At 45.7% G+C, this 19,209-nt stretch overlaps 1 protein-coding gene across 5 annotated transcripts in view; it reads right to left on the bottom strand.

Moving 5' to 3' along the window:
* Window positions 1–19,209, bottom strand: part of PRR5 (proline rich 5) — a 144,955-nt gene that overhangs the window by 29,187 nt on the left and 96,559 nt on the right. For all 5 annotated transcript variants that reach the window (XM_044994959.1, XM_044994977.1, XM_044994941.1 and 2 more), the window contains one exon: window positions 18,299–18,439. In XM_044994959.1, coding sequence (XP_044850894.1) covers window positions 18,299–18,439 — 141 coding nt within the window. The remainder of the gene's footprint in view (window positions 1–18,298; window positions 18,440–19,209) is intronic.

Below are 19,209 nucleotides of genomic sequence, written 5' to 3'. Positions count from 1 at the left end.
CTAATGCACTTTGCTAAGGGTTAAGGTAATAGAGAGGGTGACTTCATCTGGTTCAAATACTGTTTCCCTTGCAGGTGGGCAGTTTGGTTGCAAAGATTGGTTTGCTTTTTTCCAACCTTGTATCTGGATTAGGAACTAAAGAACAATTCCTCATGTGACATGTGCAAAACGATGCATCTGGTAGTATTAAAAGATCTAGTTTTAAGGTTTGCTGCTAAGTGCCATAGTTAAGAGCTCTCAGTTCCAGCACAGCTCATTACATTATGAGAAAGGTAATTCAATGTTTTGTCTTTTGTTAAACCACTCCCATCCTGTTATTGAAGAGATGGTCATTCTCAGATTGACTATCTATCATAAAAAAAGCTCTGTGGTGGTGTGCCAGTTAGTCAGCTGCAACCAATTTTAAAGGTGGCTAAAAACCACTACAGGATGTTTTGCTGGAACTAAATGCTAACTAAATTGGAAACAATGGAAAAGCAGGCAGTCTCACTTCTGGTAATGATTTAATTCAAAGAACACCCACGTAATCTAAGCACCGTTCAGTCACATGGTTAACTGTTTACCTTTTAATTGCCTGTAATGATCAGGTAGCAGCAAGGTAATGAATTACACAGTAGTTTCACATATCACAGAGTGCATATGCTTGCTACTTTTGCACCTAAGGAGCTAAGGGCAAGAATATACAATTACTACTACATAAGAGTTAACCCTACACACTCACCACAGAACAAAACATTACTTACACAGAATAATATATCACATCTGTGCCCTTCACTGATCACCATATAAGTGCAGTGGAGCTTTCTCTAGAAAAAATAAAATAAAATAATGATAATTCAACAATACAGCTTCTTTCTGAACAAAATCATCGTGCCTGCCCACAGCTAGCTTTAGTTGGTTGGGCTGGATGCTGGGCACATGCAAAGGGGGCAAAAAGGGGAACATAAGAACAGCCATACTGGGTGAGACCAATAATCCATCTAGCCCAGTATCCTGTCGTCTGATAGTGACCAGTGCCAGAACCAACTTCAAAGGGAATGAGCAGAACATGGCAATCAAGTGATCCATCCCCTGGCATCCAGTCCCAGCATCTGGCAGTCAGAGGCCTAAGGACACCCCGAGCACGGGGTTGTTGGCTAATAGCCATTGGTGGACCTATCCTCCATGAGCTTATCTAGTTCTTTTTGGAATTCAGTTATAGTTTTGGCTTTCACAACATCCCCTGGCAATGAGTTCCTCAGGCTGCCGCTTCACTATGTGAAGAAGTACTTCCTTTTGTTTGTTTTAAACCTAGTGCCTATTAATTTCATTGGGTGACCCTGGTTCTTGTGCCATGTGAAAGGTAAATAACACTTCCTGATTCTCTGTCTCCACACCAGTCATGATTTCACAGACCTCTCCCTCCAGGCTTGTTGAGCCATTCAACAGAGGCTACTTCTACCAGACTACTGACTGGCCTCCATTCACACTCCTTATGTGTTCCCATTGTGGGACGGTGGACAGGAGAATCCAAATAGTGGTGGAACCATTGTCTTCAAGCGTTATCTGTTCCATGCCACTGGCCTCCCTGCCTGGCATCATGGGGGTAGGAAAGGCATGGGACAGATGATAGATAGGCAGATAGGATCTGCACTCCCTTCATAACCCTTTCTCCCTCAAATCCTGTCCCTATGGAATACACACAGAATAGAGTTTTATCCCTGCTATAAAATTCTATAGGGTAGTTCAAGAGACCTAGAGAGAGAATTTCATTCTTGATTAAATGCCACATCATTTTAGAGACATTTGCAGAGAACCCTATAGATTTCTATAGGAGCCTGTTGGTTTCATTCCTCTGAAACTGTGTAGGATTTTCCCATAAGTTTGCCACTCTCAGTGCAGTGCAGGCAAACTACACAAATTCCACAGCTGGGGGACAACCCCTTCCCTGGCTAGGAAAGCTGGAGTCATCTAACCATAACTGCACCTCACCCCGCCATGCAAACAATTTGGGACTCTCATTTTATACACTGTAAATGGAGTTTCATTATATCCAAGTTCACTATTTAAAACTGGGTTCCACTGTGATTAGCTTATGTCACTCCTGACTCTGTGAGGCTTCAGCAGTTACAGGAGCAAAGAATCCTGTGGCACCTTATAGACCAGGGGTCTCAAACTCAAATGACCCCGAGGGCCGCATGAGGACTAGTGCATTGGCCCAAGGGCCGCATCACTGACACGCCCCCTTGCTGCCCCTGGCCCCACCCCCAATCCACCCCTTCCATGAGGCCCCGCCCCTGCCCTGTCTCTTCTCCACCTCCTCCCCTAAGCGCGCGGCTCCCCGCTCCTCCCCCCTCCCTCCTGGAAAGTGCTAAGCGCCACCAACAGCTGTTTGGTGGCTTGGCGGCGGGGCACTTAGGCGGCGGGTCCCGGAACAGAAGGGGCCCCCCACCGCCGAAGACCGGGCTGCACGCCAAGGGGATCTAGTCACATAGGGTGTTGGGTTCTTAAAGATTGGCTTGTTTTAGCCTCGTTTTGAAATGGGATTAGCTTGATTTTTGGTTTATTGTGAACATCGGGGTGCTTATTTACCACTGAAAGTTGGCAACGGTGCTTTAAGGCAAGCGCAGTCACGTTCAGAGGCAGTAGACAGCAAGAGCAGCAGCCCTAGATCTTGTACTGTCTGCAACTCTTGTTGCAGCTGTAACCCTCTGCCACCCCTGCTGCGATCTGTCTGGTGTACACTGTAAGCGCCTCCGGGCTGTGGCTTGCCAACGGCATTTGTAACGTGACACGCACACCGGGCCTGCAGGAACAAACGCTGGGGGAATAGCGGCGGCGGAGGCTGAGGGTGGGGAGCCAGCAGGGCAGAGCATCCGCCCCACGAGCCTGCCCCCCCGTCTCACGCAGACTGAGGCCACTGGCTTGCGGGGTGGCCCCATTACCCTAGAGAAGCGCGGCTGCCCCTGCGGCTCCAGGAACGCGTGACTGAGGCGGGGATCAGCTCCCAGGCCCCACACCAAGGTCGGTGGGGCCCACAAGCCCGACTCGGCCGCTGCCCCCAACAGCCAGGGAGACACTCCCGGAAAGCGGCCGCTGACAAGCCAGGCTCCAGCAGCGCAGCACAGTCCCCCTGCCGCTGGGCCCGGCTGCATTCCCCCTGCTAGCGTGACGGGCGCCGGCGTCCGGCTCCATCCTGAGTCCTGCTGTTCCCTCGGCTTTCCACCTCCCCCCGCCCCCAGCGGCTCGCTCACTTGGCGGGCTCGGAAGCCGCGGGCGGCTGCCGCGCTCAGATCGGATTCGGGCTGAGCCCCGCCTTCTCGCTATGATTGGTCGTGGCGCCAGAGGCTCTTCCCTTGGCCCCCGCCCACCAGATCTCCTGGGTGACAGGGACGCTATTAGCCGGAGGGGCCGCGCTCCCCCCGCCCTCGGAGTGGCAGCGCATGCGCACATGAAATATTGACTCGGGAGGCCCTGGGGAGCTCCGCGGGCCGCAGGGAAGAGCTCCGCGGGCCGCATGTTTGAGACCCCTGTTATAGACTAACAGATGTTTTGGAGCATAAGTTTTCGTGGGTGAATACCCACTTCGTCGGATGCAAGTAGTGGAAATTTCCAGGGGCAGGTATATATATGCAAGCAAGAAGCAAGCTAGAGATAACGAGGTTAGTTCAATCAGGGAGGATGAGGCCCTGTTCTAGCAGTTGAGGTGTGAAAACCAAGGGAGGAGAAACTGGTTCTGTAGTTGGCAAGCCAGTCACAGTCTTTGTTTAATCCTGAGCTGATGGTGTCAAATTTGCAGATGAACTGAAGCTCAGCAGTTTCTCTTTGAAGTCTGGTCCTGAAGTTTTTTTGCTGCAGGATGGCCACCTTAAGATCTGCTATTGTGTGGCCAGGGAGGTTGAAGTGTTCTCCTACAGGTTTTTGTATATTGACATTCTTAATATGTGATTTGTGTCCATTTATCCTTTTCCGTAGAGACTGTCCAGTTTGGCCGATGTACATAGCAGAGGGGCATTGCTGGCATATGATGGCGTATATTACATTGGTGGACGTGCAGGTGAATGAACCTGTGATGGTGTGGCTGATCTGGTTAGGTCCTGTGATGGTGTCGCTGGTGTAGATATGTGGGCAGAGTTGGCATCGAGGTTTGTTGCATGGATTGGTTCCTGAGCTAGAGTTACTATGGTGCGGTGTGCAGTTACTGGTGAGAATATGCTTCAGGTTGGCAGGTTGTCTGTGGGCGAGGACTGGCCTGCCACCCAAGGCCTGTGAAAGTGTGGGATCATTGTCCAGGATGGGTTGTAGATCCCTGATGATGCGTTGGAAGGGTTTTAGCTGGGGACTGTATGTGATGGCCAGTGGAGTCCTGTTGGTTTCTTTCTTGGGTTTGTCTTGCAGTAGGAGGCTTCTGGGTACATTTCTGGCTCTGTTGATCTGTTTCCTTATTTCCTCGTGTGGGTACTGTAGTTTTGAGAATGCTTGGTGGAGATTTTGTAGGTGTTGATCTCTGTCTGAGGGGTTAGAGCAGATGCGGTTGTACCTCAGTGCTTGGCTAGAACAGGGCCTCATCCTCCCTGATTGAACTAACCTCGTTATCTCTAGCTTGCTTCTTGCTTGCATATATATACCTGCCCCTGGAAATTTCCACTACTTGCATCCGACAAAGTGGGTATTCACCCATGAAAGCTCATGCTCCAAAACGTCTGCTAGTCTATAAGGTGCCACAGGATTCTTTGCGGCTTTTACAGATCCAGACTAACACGGCTACCCCTCTGATAGCAGTTACAGGCATTACTGAAAAAGGCTTTTCAACCACCGCAACTAACTGCACCCTTCGCGGTCAGCTCCCATTCCATGCAAGCAGGAGCTGTGCAGAGAGCCTCCGCCAGGCCCCTGACCCACTTTTACAGACATGCTCAAAGAAAAGGAGAGAAAGAAAATAGACAGTGATCTGAGAAAGAGCTGCCTGCAGAGAAGCACAGCTTTCAGCCAGCCTGCAGCTGACACACCATCACGCGCTCAGCAGCTTTCCTGTCTGCATCTCCCCTTACGGCCTATGGCGTATGTGGGAGGAAGGGGGAGATGGGAATAGAAGAGGAAAAGAACAGCACAGAAGAGACTGCAAGGGAGAGAATCAGAGAAGGAAGGAGATAAGGGGAGGAGAAGGAAGAGACAATGGCAGGAGGTGGGTGGGGTGGAAGGATGCCCAGCACTGGCTCCCAGAGCTCGAAGCTCAGTGCAGTAATGTCATGTGTTTTAGAATCAGTAATATTTCATAGATTCACAGACAGAAGGGATCTCTGTGATCATCTAGTCTGACCTCCTGCATAACACAGGCCATAGAACTTCCCTGATTTAATTCCTATTTGAAATAGAGCGTCTCTTTTAGGAAAAAAAAATCCAACCTCGATTTAAAAACATAATGTTACCCATTATACACAGCAGCAATGGGAGATCGAGAGGTATTAGGAGAAAAAAATGGTGAGCTGAGGTGAGCTGCCGCCCAGAAAAAGCTTGCTGTTGAAAGTTATCTTGTTTTATGCTAAACTGAAAAGTACTAAGCAGTGTGCTGCCTTGTTGCCCCTACCGTGTAAGGTCAGTGTCTGTTCAAGGAGATGTAAGAACTCTTTCTGCACGCAGTTGGGGCTGAAAGCAGATCTCACTGGAAATCTATGGGTTTCCTCTCAGAAATTCTAGGCGCATTTGAATTATACAATGTTAAAATTAAAAACCTACAAACAGCATGAGCCTGCATTTTCACTGCTGCAAATGTGGTGGTTATTATTATTCATGTCAGGTGTCATGTGAATGGGGTTGCCCTAGAATGGGATGTACCTTGGTGCAATGGACTGTAAATACTGACCTCAGCCAGTATTTCAATCAATCTGTCTGTTCACCTCAAAAGTATTCAACAGTTGAGATTCCCCTCTGGGTTACAGCAGTACTATCCCCACCCCAACACTCCAAAAGAATCTCACACTTTGCTGGCATCTCTTTTATTCTTCAAACCATAACCTTTCCGTGTGATATGACCTTGGTTAGATCAGGGTTTTTCAGTGCCCCACGTGCCTATACTATTTCTGATGCCAGTTTTGGAACACAGACCAAAATGCGACTAATCAAGAAATTTCTACAGACACATTTGTACCAACTGAGTCAACTGGTCAAAAAACAATTTAGTTAAACTGGAGCAAAGCCCTTGAGCAGACACTCTTATTTCAGTTTCAGAGTGGTTTATATTGATTTAGCATAAGCTGATTTTTTACCTACTTCGCACTTATCCACACACATACTTGCACTGGTTTAATTAAATCAGTTTAGTTAAACTGGTGCAAACTCCTGCATGGACACTCTTATTTTGGTTTAAGTGTGGCTTGTTTTTGGTTCAGATTAAACCTGTTCTAATGGACTTTAGCTAATCCGAAATAAACCACTTTTATGATGTCCACACAGCCTTTTGCCCTGGTTTAACTAAATCAGACCAATGCAACTGTTTGTGTAGGTAAGCACATAAGCTAATTTGATATAAGATACTCTTCAAGGTACATAAGAAGTGTCTACACAAGAGGAGCCTGCACTGATTTAAACTGGTTTCTAAACCAGCTTCATTAAATAGAAGCTACTTTTTCATGTAAACAAGGCCCAAATCCAATTCCCTTGAAGTAGTCACTAGGCCATACTTCTCTTCTTGCATTAAAAGAATGGGGAATATGCAGAGTTAAAATATTATGGCACAACATACTTGAAGCAGGTGCATGTGAGTCATCTGCTCGCAGAACAAAGAGCAGAGGACAATCTGTATTCCTTTTCCTCTTTCCGTCCTGGTTAAGGCAAAGAACAAAGAAAACTGACTGTGTTTTGGTATGCGCTGCTTGCTAATTTTCAGTGAAGATCCAATTTAAAAAAGAAAATAAACCTACCCACGTTAGGGGCGAATTTCATTGGCCTGGGTTTAAGCAGAGTCCACATGAGTAGAACAGGCTTGGTTCTCTTAGAGTTTGTCACAGCAATTTTGGCTCAGGTTGAATTACCTCTGAGAAATAATCTGGTTTTTTTCATTAAAGCTTGTAGAATGCCTAATAGTAACCACAGTTGTTTCCCCACCCCAGTGCCTGGGGGCATAGCACTGAACTCAGCTGCGGTAACTCCTGAAACAAGAAATTCTTCTTCTCAAAGCCTTGTGAAAACAGAGCTAAATATATACTGAGGGAAAAATGCCTCTGATGTGGTTTCCCTCCTTCAGTATAAAACTACAGCTTGCAAACGGAAAATTGCTAGCCACCCACTATCATTAAGTCACATCCTCAACAGCGGCCTGATCCTGACCTCATTTACACCAGTGTCATTCCATTAACTTCATTGGAATTACTCCCAATTTATACAGGTGTAACTGAAAGCAGAACTTGGCTCGAGGGACCAGTTGCTTAGGGCCAGGTCTTCACTGCCTGGCACAGCTCAGGAGAGAGGAATGTGAAGGTAGTTTGAAGGGAGGACAGTCTATGGATAGGGCAGTGCATGGGGACTCTGGAGACCTGACTCTATCCCTAAATCTGCCCTTGGCCTGCTTGATGATCTTGGGCGAGTCACTTCACCTCTCTGTGCTTCAGTTTCCCCATCTGTAAAATGGGGATAATGATACTGAACTCCCTTTATAAAGTGCTTTGAGATCTACTGATGAAAAAGACTATATAAGAGCTAGGTATTATTATTTAAGTTACATTTATGCTTCCCAGAGGTTGGGGCCATTGGATGACAGTCCAGCCCTGAGGCACAACTTAGAGCAGCATCTGTGTTACTCTAAGTTTTGCTCTTAGTACTGTCAGATCAATTTTTCTTGCACTCTCTGTCTAAATCAGGCCTGCACAACATACGGCCCTGTGCGGCCCGCGAGGGGATTCTAAATCCCCCGCACACGGCACTCTGCAGGTAGCCCAGAGCACTTTGAATCCCGGCCACGGCCGGGAATCAAAAGGCTCTGGGTTGCCCGCAGCGGCGGGGAGCGTAGAGCCCTTTAAATCCCAGCCGCGGCCGGGAGTCAGAGGGCTCTGGGCTGCCTGCAGAGATTCCTAGCCGTGGCTGGGATTTAAAGGGCTCAGGGCCCCCCGCGGCTGCGGGCAGCCCAGAGCTGTTTGAATCCCGGCATGCGGCCGCTGTTTGCCCTCTCCTGGGACTCCTGCCCCTAACTGCCCCCCAGAACCCCACTCCCTATCTAAATGCTGCTGCTCCTTGTCCCCCGATTGCCCCCTGCCAAGACCCCTGCCCCAACTGCCCCTTGGGACCCCAGCCCCTATCTAAGCCTCCCTTCTCCTTGTCCCCAACTGCCCCCTCCTGAGACCCCCCCCAACTTTCCCCCAGGACCCCACCCCCTACCTGTCCCCTGATAAACACCTGGGACTCCCATGCCTATCCTACTGCTGCCTGTCCCCTGACTGCCCCTCTGAACCTCTGCCCCATCCAACAACCCCTGCTCCCTGTCCCTTGACTGCCCCCCCGTAACCCCCTACCTCTTCTCCAACCCCCAGCCCCCTTACCGTGCCACTCAGACCAGCGTGTCTGGCTCCGCACAGCTCCAGACAGTTGCTGCCATGCTCCCCCGTGGAGCCCACAGCCCCCCCGCCCTCCAGCACCTGCCTTCCAGATTTGAACACCTCAAAATTCAGGAGTGCTCAAGCTCAGTTTGGGCAGCTGTTACTTCATTTCTCCCAAATCAAATATACTGATCCACTGTAACTTGCTGTAGAAAAAGCAGGATAAAATTGAGCAAGAAATGCTTATTAGCACTGGAATTGCTATTTTCAACAGCCATTGCCTTTTTGTTTGTTTAAGGAAAGACAGTGAGATTGCATTGGCAAATTCCCCATAGAAAGAAAGAGTGGAACAAAAGAATAATAAAGGCACCTCAACTTTTCCTCATTTATGGAGGACAGTCTTATAATATGCATCCAGATATCCTCCAATCACAAAAGCTGAAAATTGTTCCACTTTACTGCAGCTCTGTAACCATATGGGAACCAATCCTGTCTGTGTTTTGTGCACATCCAAAATTCCTGCTGAATGACCTGCCCTGGGAGCGTTACCAGTGACCCTGGGCTGGGGAGGCAGGAGGTGTGGCGGGGGGGAGGCACTGGTGGGGGGGAGCCAAGGGCTGGGGCAGCAGCAGGGTGGGGGGAGGGCACTGATGAGGAGGAAAGGGGGAAGCCCAGCGCTGGGGAGGCAGGGGGTGTGGGTCAGTGGCGGGAGAGCCCAGGATTGGGGCAGTAGCGGGGTACAGGGGGGAGCCCAGGGCTGGGACGGGGGGCAGCCAAATTTTTTTTTGCTTGGGGCAGCAAAAAACCTAGAGCCGACCCTGCCGGGTTCCCCCAGCCACTGGAGCCCCGAGCCCTTTCATTTGACCCTGAGGGTTCCCGGCCACCTCTTCAGCTGGGAGCCCCCGGTTGATTTTAAAATAAAGTATCACCTCCCCAACCTTCCTTTTTGGCCCACAGCTGTTTTGGTGGGGCGGCACTGGGGAAGGAGGGTTTGTTTCTGCAGGGCTGGGCAGCCCTGGGGCGGGGTGTTTCTGCGGGGCCGGGAGGTTTCGGCCCTCGGCTGTTTTCTTTGGAGGAATGTGGCCCTCGCTGCTTTACGAGTTGTGCAGGCCTGGTCTAAATCATAGCTTTTCCTTTTGCATTTATACATGCAGCACTCCTGGCCTGAACTGTGAAGGATCGGGGTCATATAATAAGCTGTAAATGAAACAATGCCAGTATCACAAGGTCACGTCTAATTCTGTGTGAAAAAAATTCTCAGCACTGGAAATCTAGCAAATTAATATAGACAAATTTTAGCGTTAATGAATAAAGCAAAAACAAAGAGAAACAATACGTTCCGCAGGGAGAAAAAGTCACATTTCTCTTTGAAAAAATTCTCCCTACGCAAAGACCCAAACAATTGTATGGCAACACATGATCCATCACAGGGCATGAAGCAGCGCCATACCTACTGTGTGTGACACATCGGTATTTGCTAACAGAGACAATAAAACATTACGCTGGCCACAGGTCACGGGTTCTTACATACAAAGTTTTCTGAAGTGGAAATTAGAGGGCATAGTCTCAAGCTCATGTAAATCAACTGAAGTCACTGGAGTTGGGAGTCAATTGGAGTGATGCCAATTTAAACCTGCTACGGATCTGGCTGTGATTGCTACCCATGTAAGAACTATCACTGCCATCTTTATCTCTGGGGCTGAAAGCCCAGAAAAACAGCCCACAGACGGCAACAGACAGAGGTCTCCATTGTGGGGAAGCAGGAGAGGAGCTGGTTTCCCAAAAGGCAGGGAAAAGGTACACTTTAAGAAATGCTGTTTTATATTTAGGCCCTGTGGTGTATTTCTATGTACCCATTTCTCATATCCTTCAACACCAGAGGTTCCCTATTTCAAAAACCACCAAAAAAGAGTTATAAACATCTTGGTACCCCAAACCACCTGCCACCCTGACCTGCTTATAACCTGCCTGTCTCCCGTGCTGCAGTCTCAAAGGCTCAGCAAGGCTACCCCTGACAAAAGACTGCCAAGCTATAAACCTCAAGGCCATAATATATTGGCCCCAGCTGATACTCCTTTCAGTGTTAGAAAAGCTTGAGTTCCAAAGAACAACCCCTGCCGTGCTCAGGAGAGTGCAGGTCATTTTGTTCTCTAACTGCTACATTATCACTGGTTTGCTGTGTTGCTGCCCAGATGGGGAAACCACATTCTTTGTATTTGATTACAGCCTTTGAAATGCCCTTTGCACCCATTTGAAATATACAGAGAACATTTAGGCACATTACAGAGAAAAGAAATAAGTCCAACTGGGCAGATGTATTTATTTATTTTGTCTGCTTTTACACAAAGATGCCCGACCCAAGAGTTCAAATGAAGCTCAGAGAAGCCACACATGACACCACACGGTTTTATTTTTCCATTAGGACCTGCTGTGTAAAAAGACCTCATCCCCCAATGTGAGAGATATCGTACTTTGTATTCTATATCTTTTTAAATAGTTTGTGCTGCCCGGAGAGGGTTTTTTTAACCCTCTGTATAGACTCCACATTATCCTTATGTCAAATGAGACATGTTCAGCTAAATATTCTCTTACCCCTCTTTGCAGACTTTCTCAGGGCTAAACTAGGACATTTAGCGATAAGATGTTCCAGTCACAGCGGCAATCAAAGGGCCTCTGTACAACATGTTTTTCAAAATAAGTCGGTGTTTTTTTTTCAGTCCTCTGTATAAATACCTTCTGGGAATCACGCAGTGACCATTTTGTATCTCTGGTGTTTTGTGAGTTGTTCTTCCCGAATCTGTGCTTTTCACCCCCATCTTCCTGCTTCCTTTCTGACTCATTCTCCTGCTTTCTAATTCCACACAAAAGGCCAGAGAGTGCAGGCTGAGTGTGCCTGTATGTGTGTGCATGCGAAGGAGCCTCACGTTCCTCTTTGCACTCCCCTGATCCTGATGCTGCTCTTGCAGGCCCAAGTCCAGCTAGAGCTATCTAAGGGCTGCTTTAATTTATGTTGTTTATACATGGCCATGGGGACTAACACTGCAGTTAAGGATCAGTGCAGCGCAACTGGCCACACTTTCTCCTGCCATGCTGGAAGCAGAGAAGTTGAGTGTCGTAAGAGCCTCTGGATGAGTACCTTAATAGGGCAAGGATTTCACTATCTATATCAACTCTTTCTTGGCCACCAGATAATACTGGGGTGATCTTTCCAGGGTTAGTTAAACTGGTTGTAGGACCAGATGAGGTTGATGGTGAGGTGCATACATGCACTGGCTCTAGGAATACTTTCTGATCCTTAAATGTTAGCTTCAGTTCTGCTGTTTGCTACTGGTTTGTGATGGCACCCTACAATCTTATTCCAAAAGTGAACATACTACTTTCCACGTTTCTGTGGGCACATTTTCAAAGTGGTGACAGAGGGGATATGAGATTTTGTCATGTGGCACCCTTAGAACGAGTCACTTGCATAGCTGACCTTTTATAATCCCTTGATACGCTTTGTTGCTCTTTAGATAATCTAGCTGCTCCAGTTTGTCTCAACTCTCAAATTCAGATTCCTGAACTACATTTTCATTCATTTCTTCTCCTCTTCCTGGTCCCTAGTTTCATATCTCCAATGCCGTACTCACAAAGAAATGGTGGTGTCTACACATGTCAGTGAAGGGCAGGGATGTGAAGGGTGGATTGTGAGATTTTCAATCCCAATTCATATACCATTTTATGTCAATTTATGCCAGTGAATTGATGCTGAAACTGTATCACAGGCTGGGGTGCACTCCTTGGAATGAGGCTGCTGGGTGGGCTGAAGATAAATGCAGCCCATGGCTCAGAGGTTGGAAGACCTGGTGAAAGAAAAGTTTACCCTCTAGGAGGAAATGCAGGGACCAACTTCATTCCAGGCCTTCTCACTAAGAAATGCTACAAAGGGACTATTTTCTCCTTTGTGGTGAGTCCTCTGTGTTGGCAGCAATACATCAAGGCACTTAAGCATATACTGAACTTTAAACATGCAAGTAGTCCCACTGAAGTCAGTGAGATTACTCATGTGGTCAAAGTTAAGCATGTGTTTACGTGCTTTGCTAGATTGGGGCCTGTATGTTGAATAGGGGTCACAGTTTCTCATGACTTCCCACTCTTCTTTATAAACCTACATTCCCTCTCCATGGAGAAAAAGTCCTGAGTTACTTTGTCTTCCTCTGGCCAGACGGGCTCCATCTACCAGTGAAGAAAGGTACATGACCAATACCAAGTTTACCCCACACCACAAACAAATCCCATTGCCTCCATAGTGCATCTAGTCTTTGATCCAACCAGATGTAATGGATTGGTACATGTCTGTATCAAATTACGGCCTTCCATTGACACTGGAACTGCCATCTTGAAGAATGTGACCCACACTTTCAGGTTGTAACTAGCTGCTTAGAGCTATCAAGGACAAACCCAGGGCAGCTTAGTGTAATGGGGGTCTACCCCCGTACCAAGGTTTTGCTAGAGAGAGGAGCCGGAGGGAACTGATTTTCCCAGTTTGAACTCTAGATGGCTGGAACTTCTTAGCTAACCACAGGACTAAAGTCTGCAGTTGATTAGCTGGTCACCTGACAGAGGGAACAGAAACGTTATGTAAAAGCAGGATCTGCCCTGATCTCTCTCTCCCCGTATATCTGATCACTGCCAGAAACCGGAAGGACTGCAGCAGTGGGTCCAAGGGCTCAGATATCTGAGCACAGATTCAAGGGGGAGAGCATACAGGCTTTTCTGTGTTTCCTAAAGATCTGTAAGGATGTACCTTAGGACATGTCCGCACAGGGATAAAAAGCCTGCGGCTGGCCCAGGTCAGCTGACTTGGGCTCGCAGGGCTTGGGCTCTGGAGCTGAAAAACTGCTGCCCGGGCTCAGGGTGGAGCCCACGCTCTGGGACCCTCCCACTTCACAGGCTCCTAGATCCAGGCTCCAGCCCGAGCCTGGAAGTCTATATAGTAATAAAACAGCCCCTTGAACCGGAGTCAGCTGGCATGGGCCAGCCACGGGTTTTTCTCTGCTGTGAATATGTCTACACTACCCACCGGATTGGCAGGCAGCAATCAATCCAGCAGGAATTGATTTATCACGTCTAGTCTAGATGCGATAAATCGACCCCCGAGCACTCTCCCATCGACTCCTGTACTCCAGTGTCACAAGAGGCGCAGGTGGAGTCGATGAGGGAGTGGCAGCTGTCGACTCACCGCGGTGAAGACACCACGGTAAGTCGATCTAAGTACGTCGACTTCAGCTACATTATTCACGTAGCTGAAGTTGCATAACTTAGATCGATTCCCCACCCAGTGTAGACCAGGGCTGTGTAGACATACCCTTAGAGGCCCAGATCTAGAAACTGATTTGCTGCTGCCCAGTCCCAGCTGGCTTGGAAGCACAAAGGCTGAGTCCAATTAGAATAGACTTGTGATCCATGAGGGTGACTCAGACAGGGCTGTAACACTCTCCATCATTCTGGGAAGTCTGAGCATAAAACTTTACCATGTGATTTGTAATCTCGCATGACAACCAGACAGTTGCATTGTTATCTGTGCCCCACCTCTACCCACAACAGGATTTAATCTTACTCAACAAGCTTAAAACACTGCACTTGCTACCTCTAAATGTACAAAAATTAGCTTTTGTTTACTCTGATGTTTGGGTTTGGGAAACAGACCTCCTTCTGAATTGACTATGAGCTTTTATAAATGTAAACAGAGAAACTGACTCATTTCCTGATACTCTTTGACATTGTACGTCTTTGGTTTGGTTTCACCTAGATTTTAAACCGCAAAGCCAGGCAACTATTGGCAAACAACAATTTTTGTCACTAGCTTCCTGCTGTATGATAATAAGTGGGAGATTTATATGAATAAACATCCAGGGATGAATACATCCCCATGTAATTATTGATTTAAATTAGTGGAGTTGCACAGGGGATAAATTTGGCCTTTTACTGTAAATAAAAAAACCCAGTACTTATTATCCTGTTAATGTTTCCTGCTGGTGGACAAGGGAGGGGTGCAATAAACTTCCCTGCAGCACTATTCCTGGCAGATCATTCCATCACCTCCTCTGAACTTTCTAATATACGATGTTATCCAGCTCCTATTGCAGTCAATGGAAGTCTTGCCATTGACTTCAATGGGAGCAGGATCCTAGCAGTGGCTAATATTTGATTCTTAAAGGGGAAGGTGAAAAAACTGAAAACCAGTGTTTAACATAGTCTGAAAAAAGTGAGGGGAGTTTCATAATCTGGGAACACCAGCTTTGGTAAGAGTGCTTAAAGTGTGCTCTCAGTGACGCAGCTTAATTTTAATTTTTTGCCAGGTCTGCGACCTCCCTGACTTTAAGCCCTGTTGATATAATGTACCTAGACAATGGTGCAATATGGTACTGAGGAAAAATACCTGTTCTTGGTCCAGCAGAGGTCTTGATGCATTACCCATAACAGAGTAATATATGTACATGGAGATATACATATCGCCTAGAACTGGAAGGGACCTTGAAAGATCATTGAGTCCAGTCTCCTGCCTTCACAGCAGGACCAAGTACTGTCCTAAACAGATTTTTTGTTGTTGTTTTTTGCCCCAGATCCCTAAATGGCCCCCCTCAGGGATTGAACTCACAATCCTGAGTTTAGCAGGCCAATGCTCAAGTCACTGAGCTATCCCTCCCCATGTTAGTTACTAAATTATGCAGCCCTTAAAATACAATCAGCCATAGTATTTGATTCAATGACCGCAAACAGAAGTGAAAAAGTACTTCCTTTCGTTTGTTCTAAATTCATCTGTATATAAAAATTTACTAACCACAACATCTCAATTGCCCTAGTTTTTAAGAAGTGCTACCTTTCCCTCTTAACACATGCATCCTGTTGTGATTTTTTTCTTTCATCAAATGTTCACAAACATTACTTCTATTTCCTAGAACTGGAAGGGACCTTGAAAGGTCATCAAGTCCAGCCCCCTGCCTTCACTAGCAGGACCAAATACTGATTTTGCCCCAGATCCCTAAGTGGTCCCCTCAAGGATTGAACTCACAACCCTGGGTTTAGCAGGCCAATGCTCAAACCACAGAGCTATCCCTCCCCCACTAAACTAGCCCTCATTCTTTGAATATTTTTCAAACTAGGTGCTGCTTTTCTTTCTGGATATCTTATTTTTCTTCTGACAGTTTCCCTGGTTTCATTTATTTGTATTATGGCTGTCGATTAATTGCAGTTAACTCAAGCAATTAACTCAAAAAAAATTAATTGCAATTAAAAAATTAATCATGATTAATCGCAGTTTTAAACACATTATTAAACAACAGAATACCAATTTAAATGTATTAAATATTTTTGGATATTTTTCTACATTTTCAAATATATTGATTTCAGTTACAACACAGAATACAAAGTATACAGTGCTCACTTTATATTATTATTTTTTATTACAAATATTTGCACTGTAAAAATGATAAACAAAAGAAACAATATTTTTCAATTTACCTCATATGAGTACTGTAGTGCAATCTCTTTATTGTTAAACTGCAACATACAAATGTAGATTTTTGTTACATAACTGCACTCAAAACCAAAACCATGCAAAACTTTAGAGCTTGCAACTCCACTCAGTCCTACTTCTTGTTCAGCCAAGTGTTCTTAAAATGAACATGTGCTGAGTCATCATCCGAGATTGCTATGACATGAAATATATGGCAGAATGCGGGTATAATAGAGCCAGAGATATACAAATCTCTCTGTCAGGGTTCCCTCCCCACTCTGAACTCTGGCGTATAGATGTGGGGACCCACATGAAAGACCCCCTAAGCTTATTTCTACCAGCTTAAGTTAAAAACTTCCCCAAGGCACAAATCCTTTCCTTGTCCTTGGACGGTATTGCTGCCACCACCAAGTGATTTAGACAAAGATTCGGGAAAAAGGACTACTTGGAGTTCCTATTTCCCCAAAATATCCCCCCAAACCTATTCACCCCCTTTCCCGGGGAGGCTTGAGAACAATATACTAACCAATAGGTTAACAAAATGAGCACAGACCAAACCCTTTGGTTTTTAGGACACTAAAAATCAATCAGATTCTTAAAAGAAGACCTTTATTATAAAGAAAAAAGTAAAAGAATCACCTCTGTAAAATCAGGATGGAAGGTAATTTTGCAGGGTGATAAAAAGATTTAAAGATATAGACGATTCCGCTCTAGGCTCAACTTCAAAGTTACAAAAACAGAAATAAACCTCCCTCTCCGCATAGGGAAAATTCATAGGCTAAAACCAAAGATAATCTAACACATTTCCTTGCCTTTACTTACAATTTCTGTAATTTTAGATGTATCATTTCAAGGTATCTTTTCAAGAGATGGGTTACCTGCTTGGTCTCTCTCTCTCTCTCTCTATCCAGAGGGAACAAAGAGAGCACAAATAAAACCTCCCCACCCCACATTTGAAAGTATCTCCTTTTCCCATTGGTCCTTCTGGTCAGGTGCCCTCCCCATCTAGTCAGGTGCCAACTAGGTTAATTGAACTGATTAACCCCTTACAGATAAAATGATTCTGTACCTCTGACTGTAGCTCTGGCCAGGAGGGATTTTATGTGGATGCATACATATAGGTTGTTACCCTTCTCTTTATATTTATGACACTCTCCCAGTCACAAATTTAATTAACACATTATTTTTTTAACAAGTATCATCAGCATGGAAGCATGTCCTCTGGAATGGTGGCTAAAGCATGAAGGGGCCTACGAATGTTTAGCATATCTGGCACGTAAATATCTTGCAATACCGGCTACAGCAGTGCCATGCGAACACCTGTTCGCACTTTCAGATGACATTGTGAACAAGAAACAGGCAGCATTATCTTCTGCAAACATAAACAAACTTGTTTGTCTGAGCGATTGGCTGAACAAGAAATAGGACTTAGTGGACGTATAGGCTCTAAAGTTTTACATTGTTTTACTTTTGAATGCAGGGTTTTTTTGTACAATTCTACATTTGTAAATTCAACTTTCATGATAAAGAGATTGCACTACAGTACTTGTATTAGGTTAACTGAAAAATACAATTTCTTTTGTTTTTTACAGTGCAAATATTTGTAAATAACTATAAAGTGAGCACTGTACACTTTGTATTCTGTGTTATAATTTAAATCAATATATTTGAAAATGTAGAAAAACATCCAAAAATATTTAAATGGTATTTTATTATTAATTGCAAAATTAATCTTACGATTAATTTTTTTAATCCCTTGACAGCCCTAATTTGTATCTATGTAATTTTCTCCTTATCCTTAATTTCTGGACCAAGGACTTGATAAATATTTAAAGAAGACACCAATACCTAGAATCTTACATCTGTGAATAGCAAGCAATTTTGACAGAATTTGTTGACATGATCAAAACTGTACTAAGCATTATGATGAAACCACCAATCTCCCGAAATACTAGTGCATCAGCCCATAGCACCCCTTGAAAGTTGTGTTACTGACACAAATATGAACCTGATACCAAAACTTTATGTATTTAGACTCAATTTTCAAAAGTGGCCTCTACCTTTGGGTCCCTTAATTTTTGCTTTGCACAGTTTGAATCTCCATGAACTCCACTTTCAGCAATATTGAGAACTACAGTTCCATGGCTTCACCTGGACTAGTGGATGCTTAGCGCCTCTAAAATCCAGGGTCAAGAAGTCTCAAACTGGACACCCAAAAATTAGTGGCCACTTTTGAAAATCTTGTTAACACAGCATAGAAAGAGATTTTTAAAATATAACTCAAACTCCTTACCTGGAGTATTAGCAGCATCTGAATAATTGAAGGTGGAACCCTGGCTCTGGAACGTGACAGGGCATCTTCTAATTTAATATTGAGGGTTATAATGTTCCGAAAGTGCAGGAGAGCCAGCTGACGAACTGAGGGCTCCTTCCCCTATGAACAAAATCACCACAATAAGGATGATGAGCCATTTAAAAATAACTATCAAAATCCCAAGTATAAGTGTTTTTCTTAAATCTTTACAAGTAGTAGGAATGGTAAATTCAATGGAAATATTTGGGATGGTCAAAAAACAAACCAATCTGTAGATCCATAATCTTTGTGTGGACTCACACGATACTTTTGTATGACTTGTCTATCATTGCCATGGACTGGATTATTTAGTCTGTAATCCACAAATCAGTACAAGACCTGGTGTCAGAGAGTGATACTGTCCCTTTAAGAGGGAGCAGGGCCAGTGTGCTAGAACCTTATCAGCACACTCCAGTTTGGTCAATTAATTGGGTTTACAAGAGGGTACTTCCTGATATTAGGGGAGGAGAGACCTGGTGAGTCAGGGCCTGGGTGTCAGAGGAATGATAGGAGGTGAGAGCTGCCAGAGCCAGGAGACTTTATGTGGTGCCTGGGAGAAGGCTGAAGGCAGGAGAGCAGCAAGGCGGGTTTGCTGACTGGTGTCCCCAAGCCAGAGCACCAGGGCTGGAGAGCACTGAAGGTCAAAGAGCAGCAGAGGCAGTTGCCTGCTGGCTCTAACCCAGACTGCCAGAGCCGAGGGCCAAAGAAGGCTGATGGCAGAGGAGCGACAGAGGCGCTTACCTGCTGACTTCTCCAAAGCCAGAGAGCTGGACCCAGAGAACAGTGAGGGGGCAGGGGGAATGAGGGATGCTCCCAGGAGAGAGGCTGTAGGGATTCCCTCAGGGAAGAGC

The sequence above is a fragment of the Mauremys mutica genome, chromosome 1 (genome assembly GCF_020497125.1).
Source record: "Mauremys mutica isolate MM-2020 ecotype Southern chromosome 1, ASM2049712v1, whole genome shotgun sequence".
Classification (NCBI taxonomy): domain Eukaryota; kingdom Metazoa; phylum Chordata; order Testudines; family Geoemydidae; genus Mauremys; species Mauremys mutica.
This window is presented reverse-complemented; position numbering and strand designations above follow the sequence as displayed.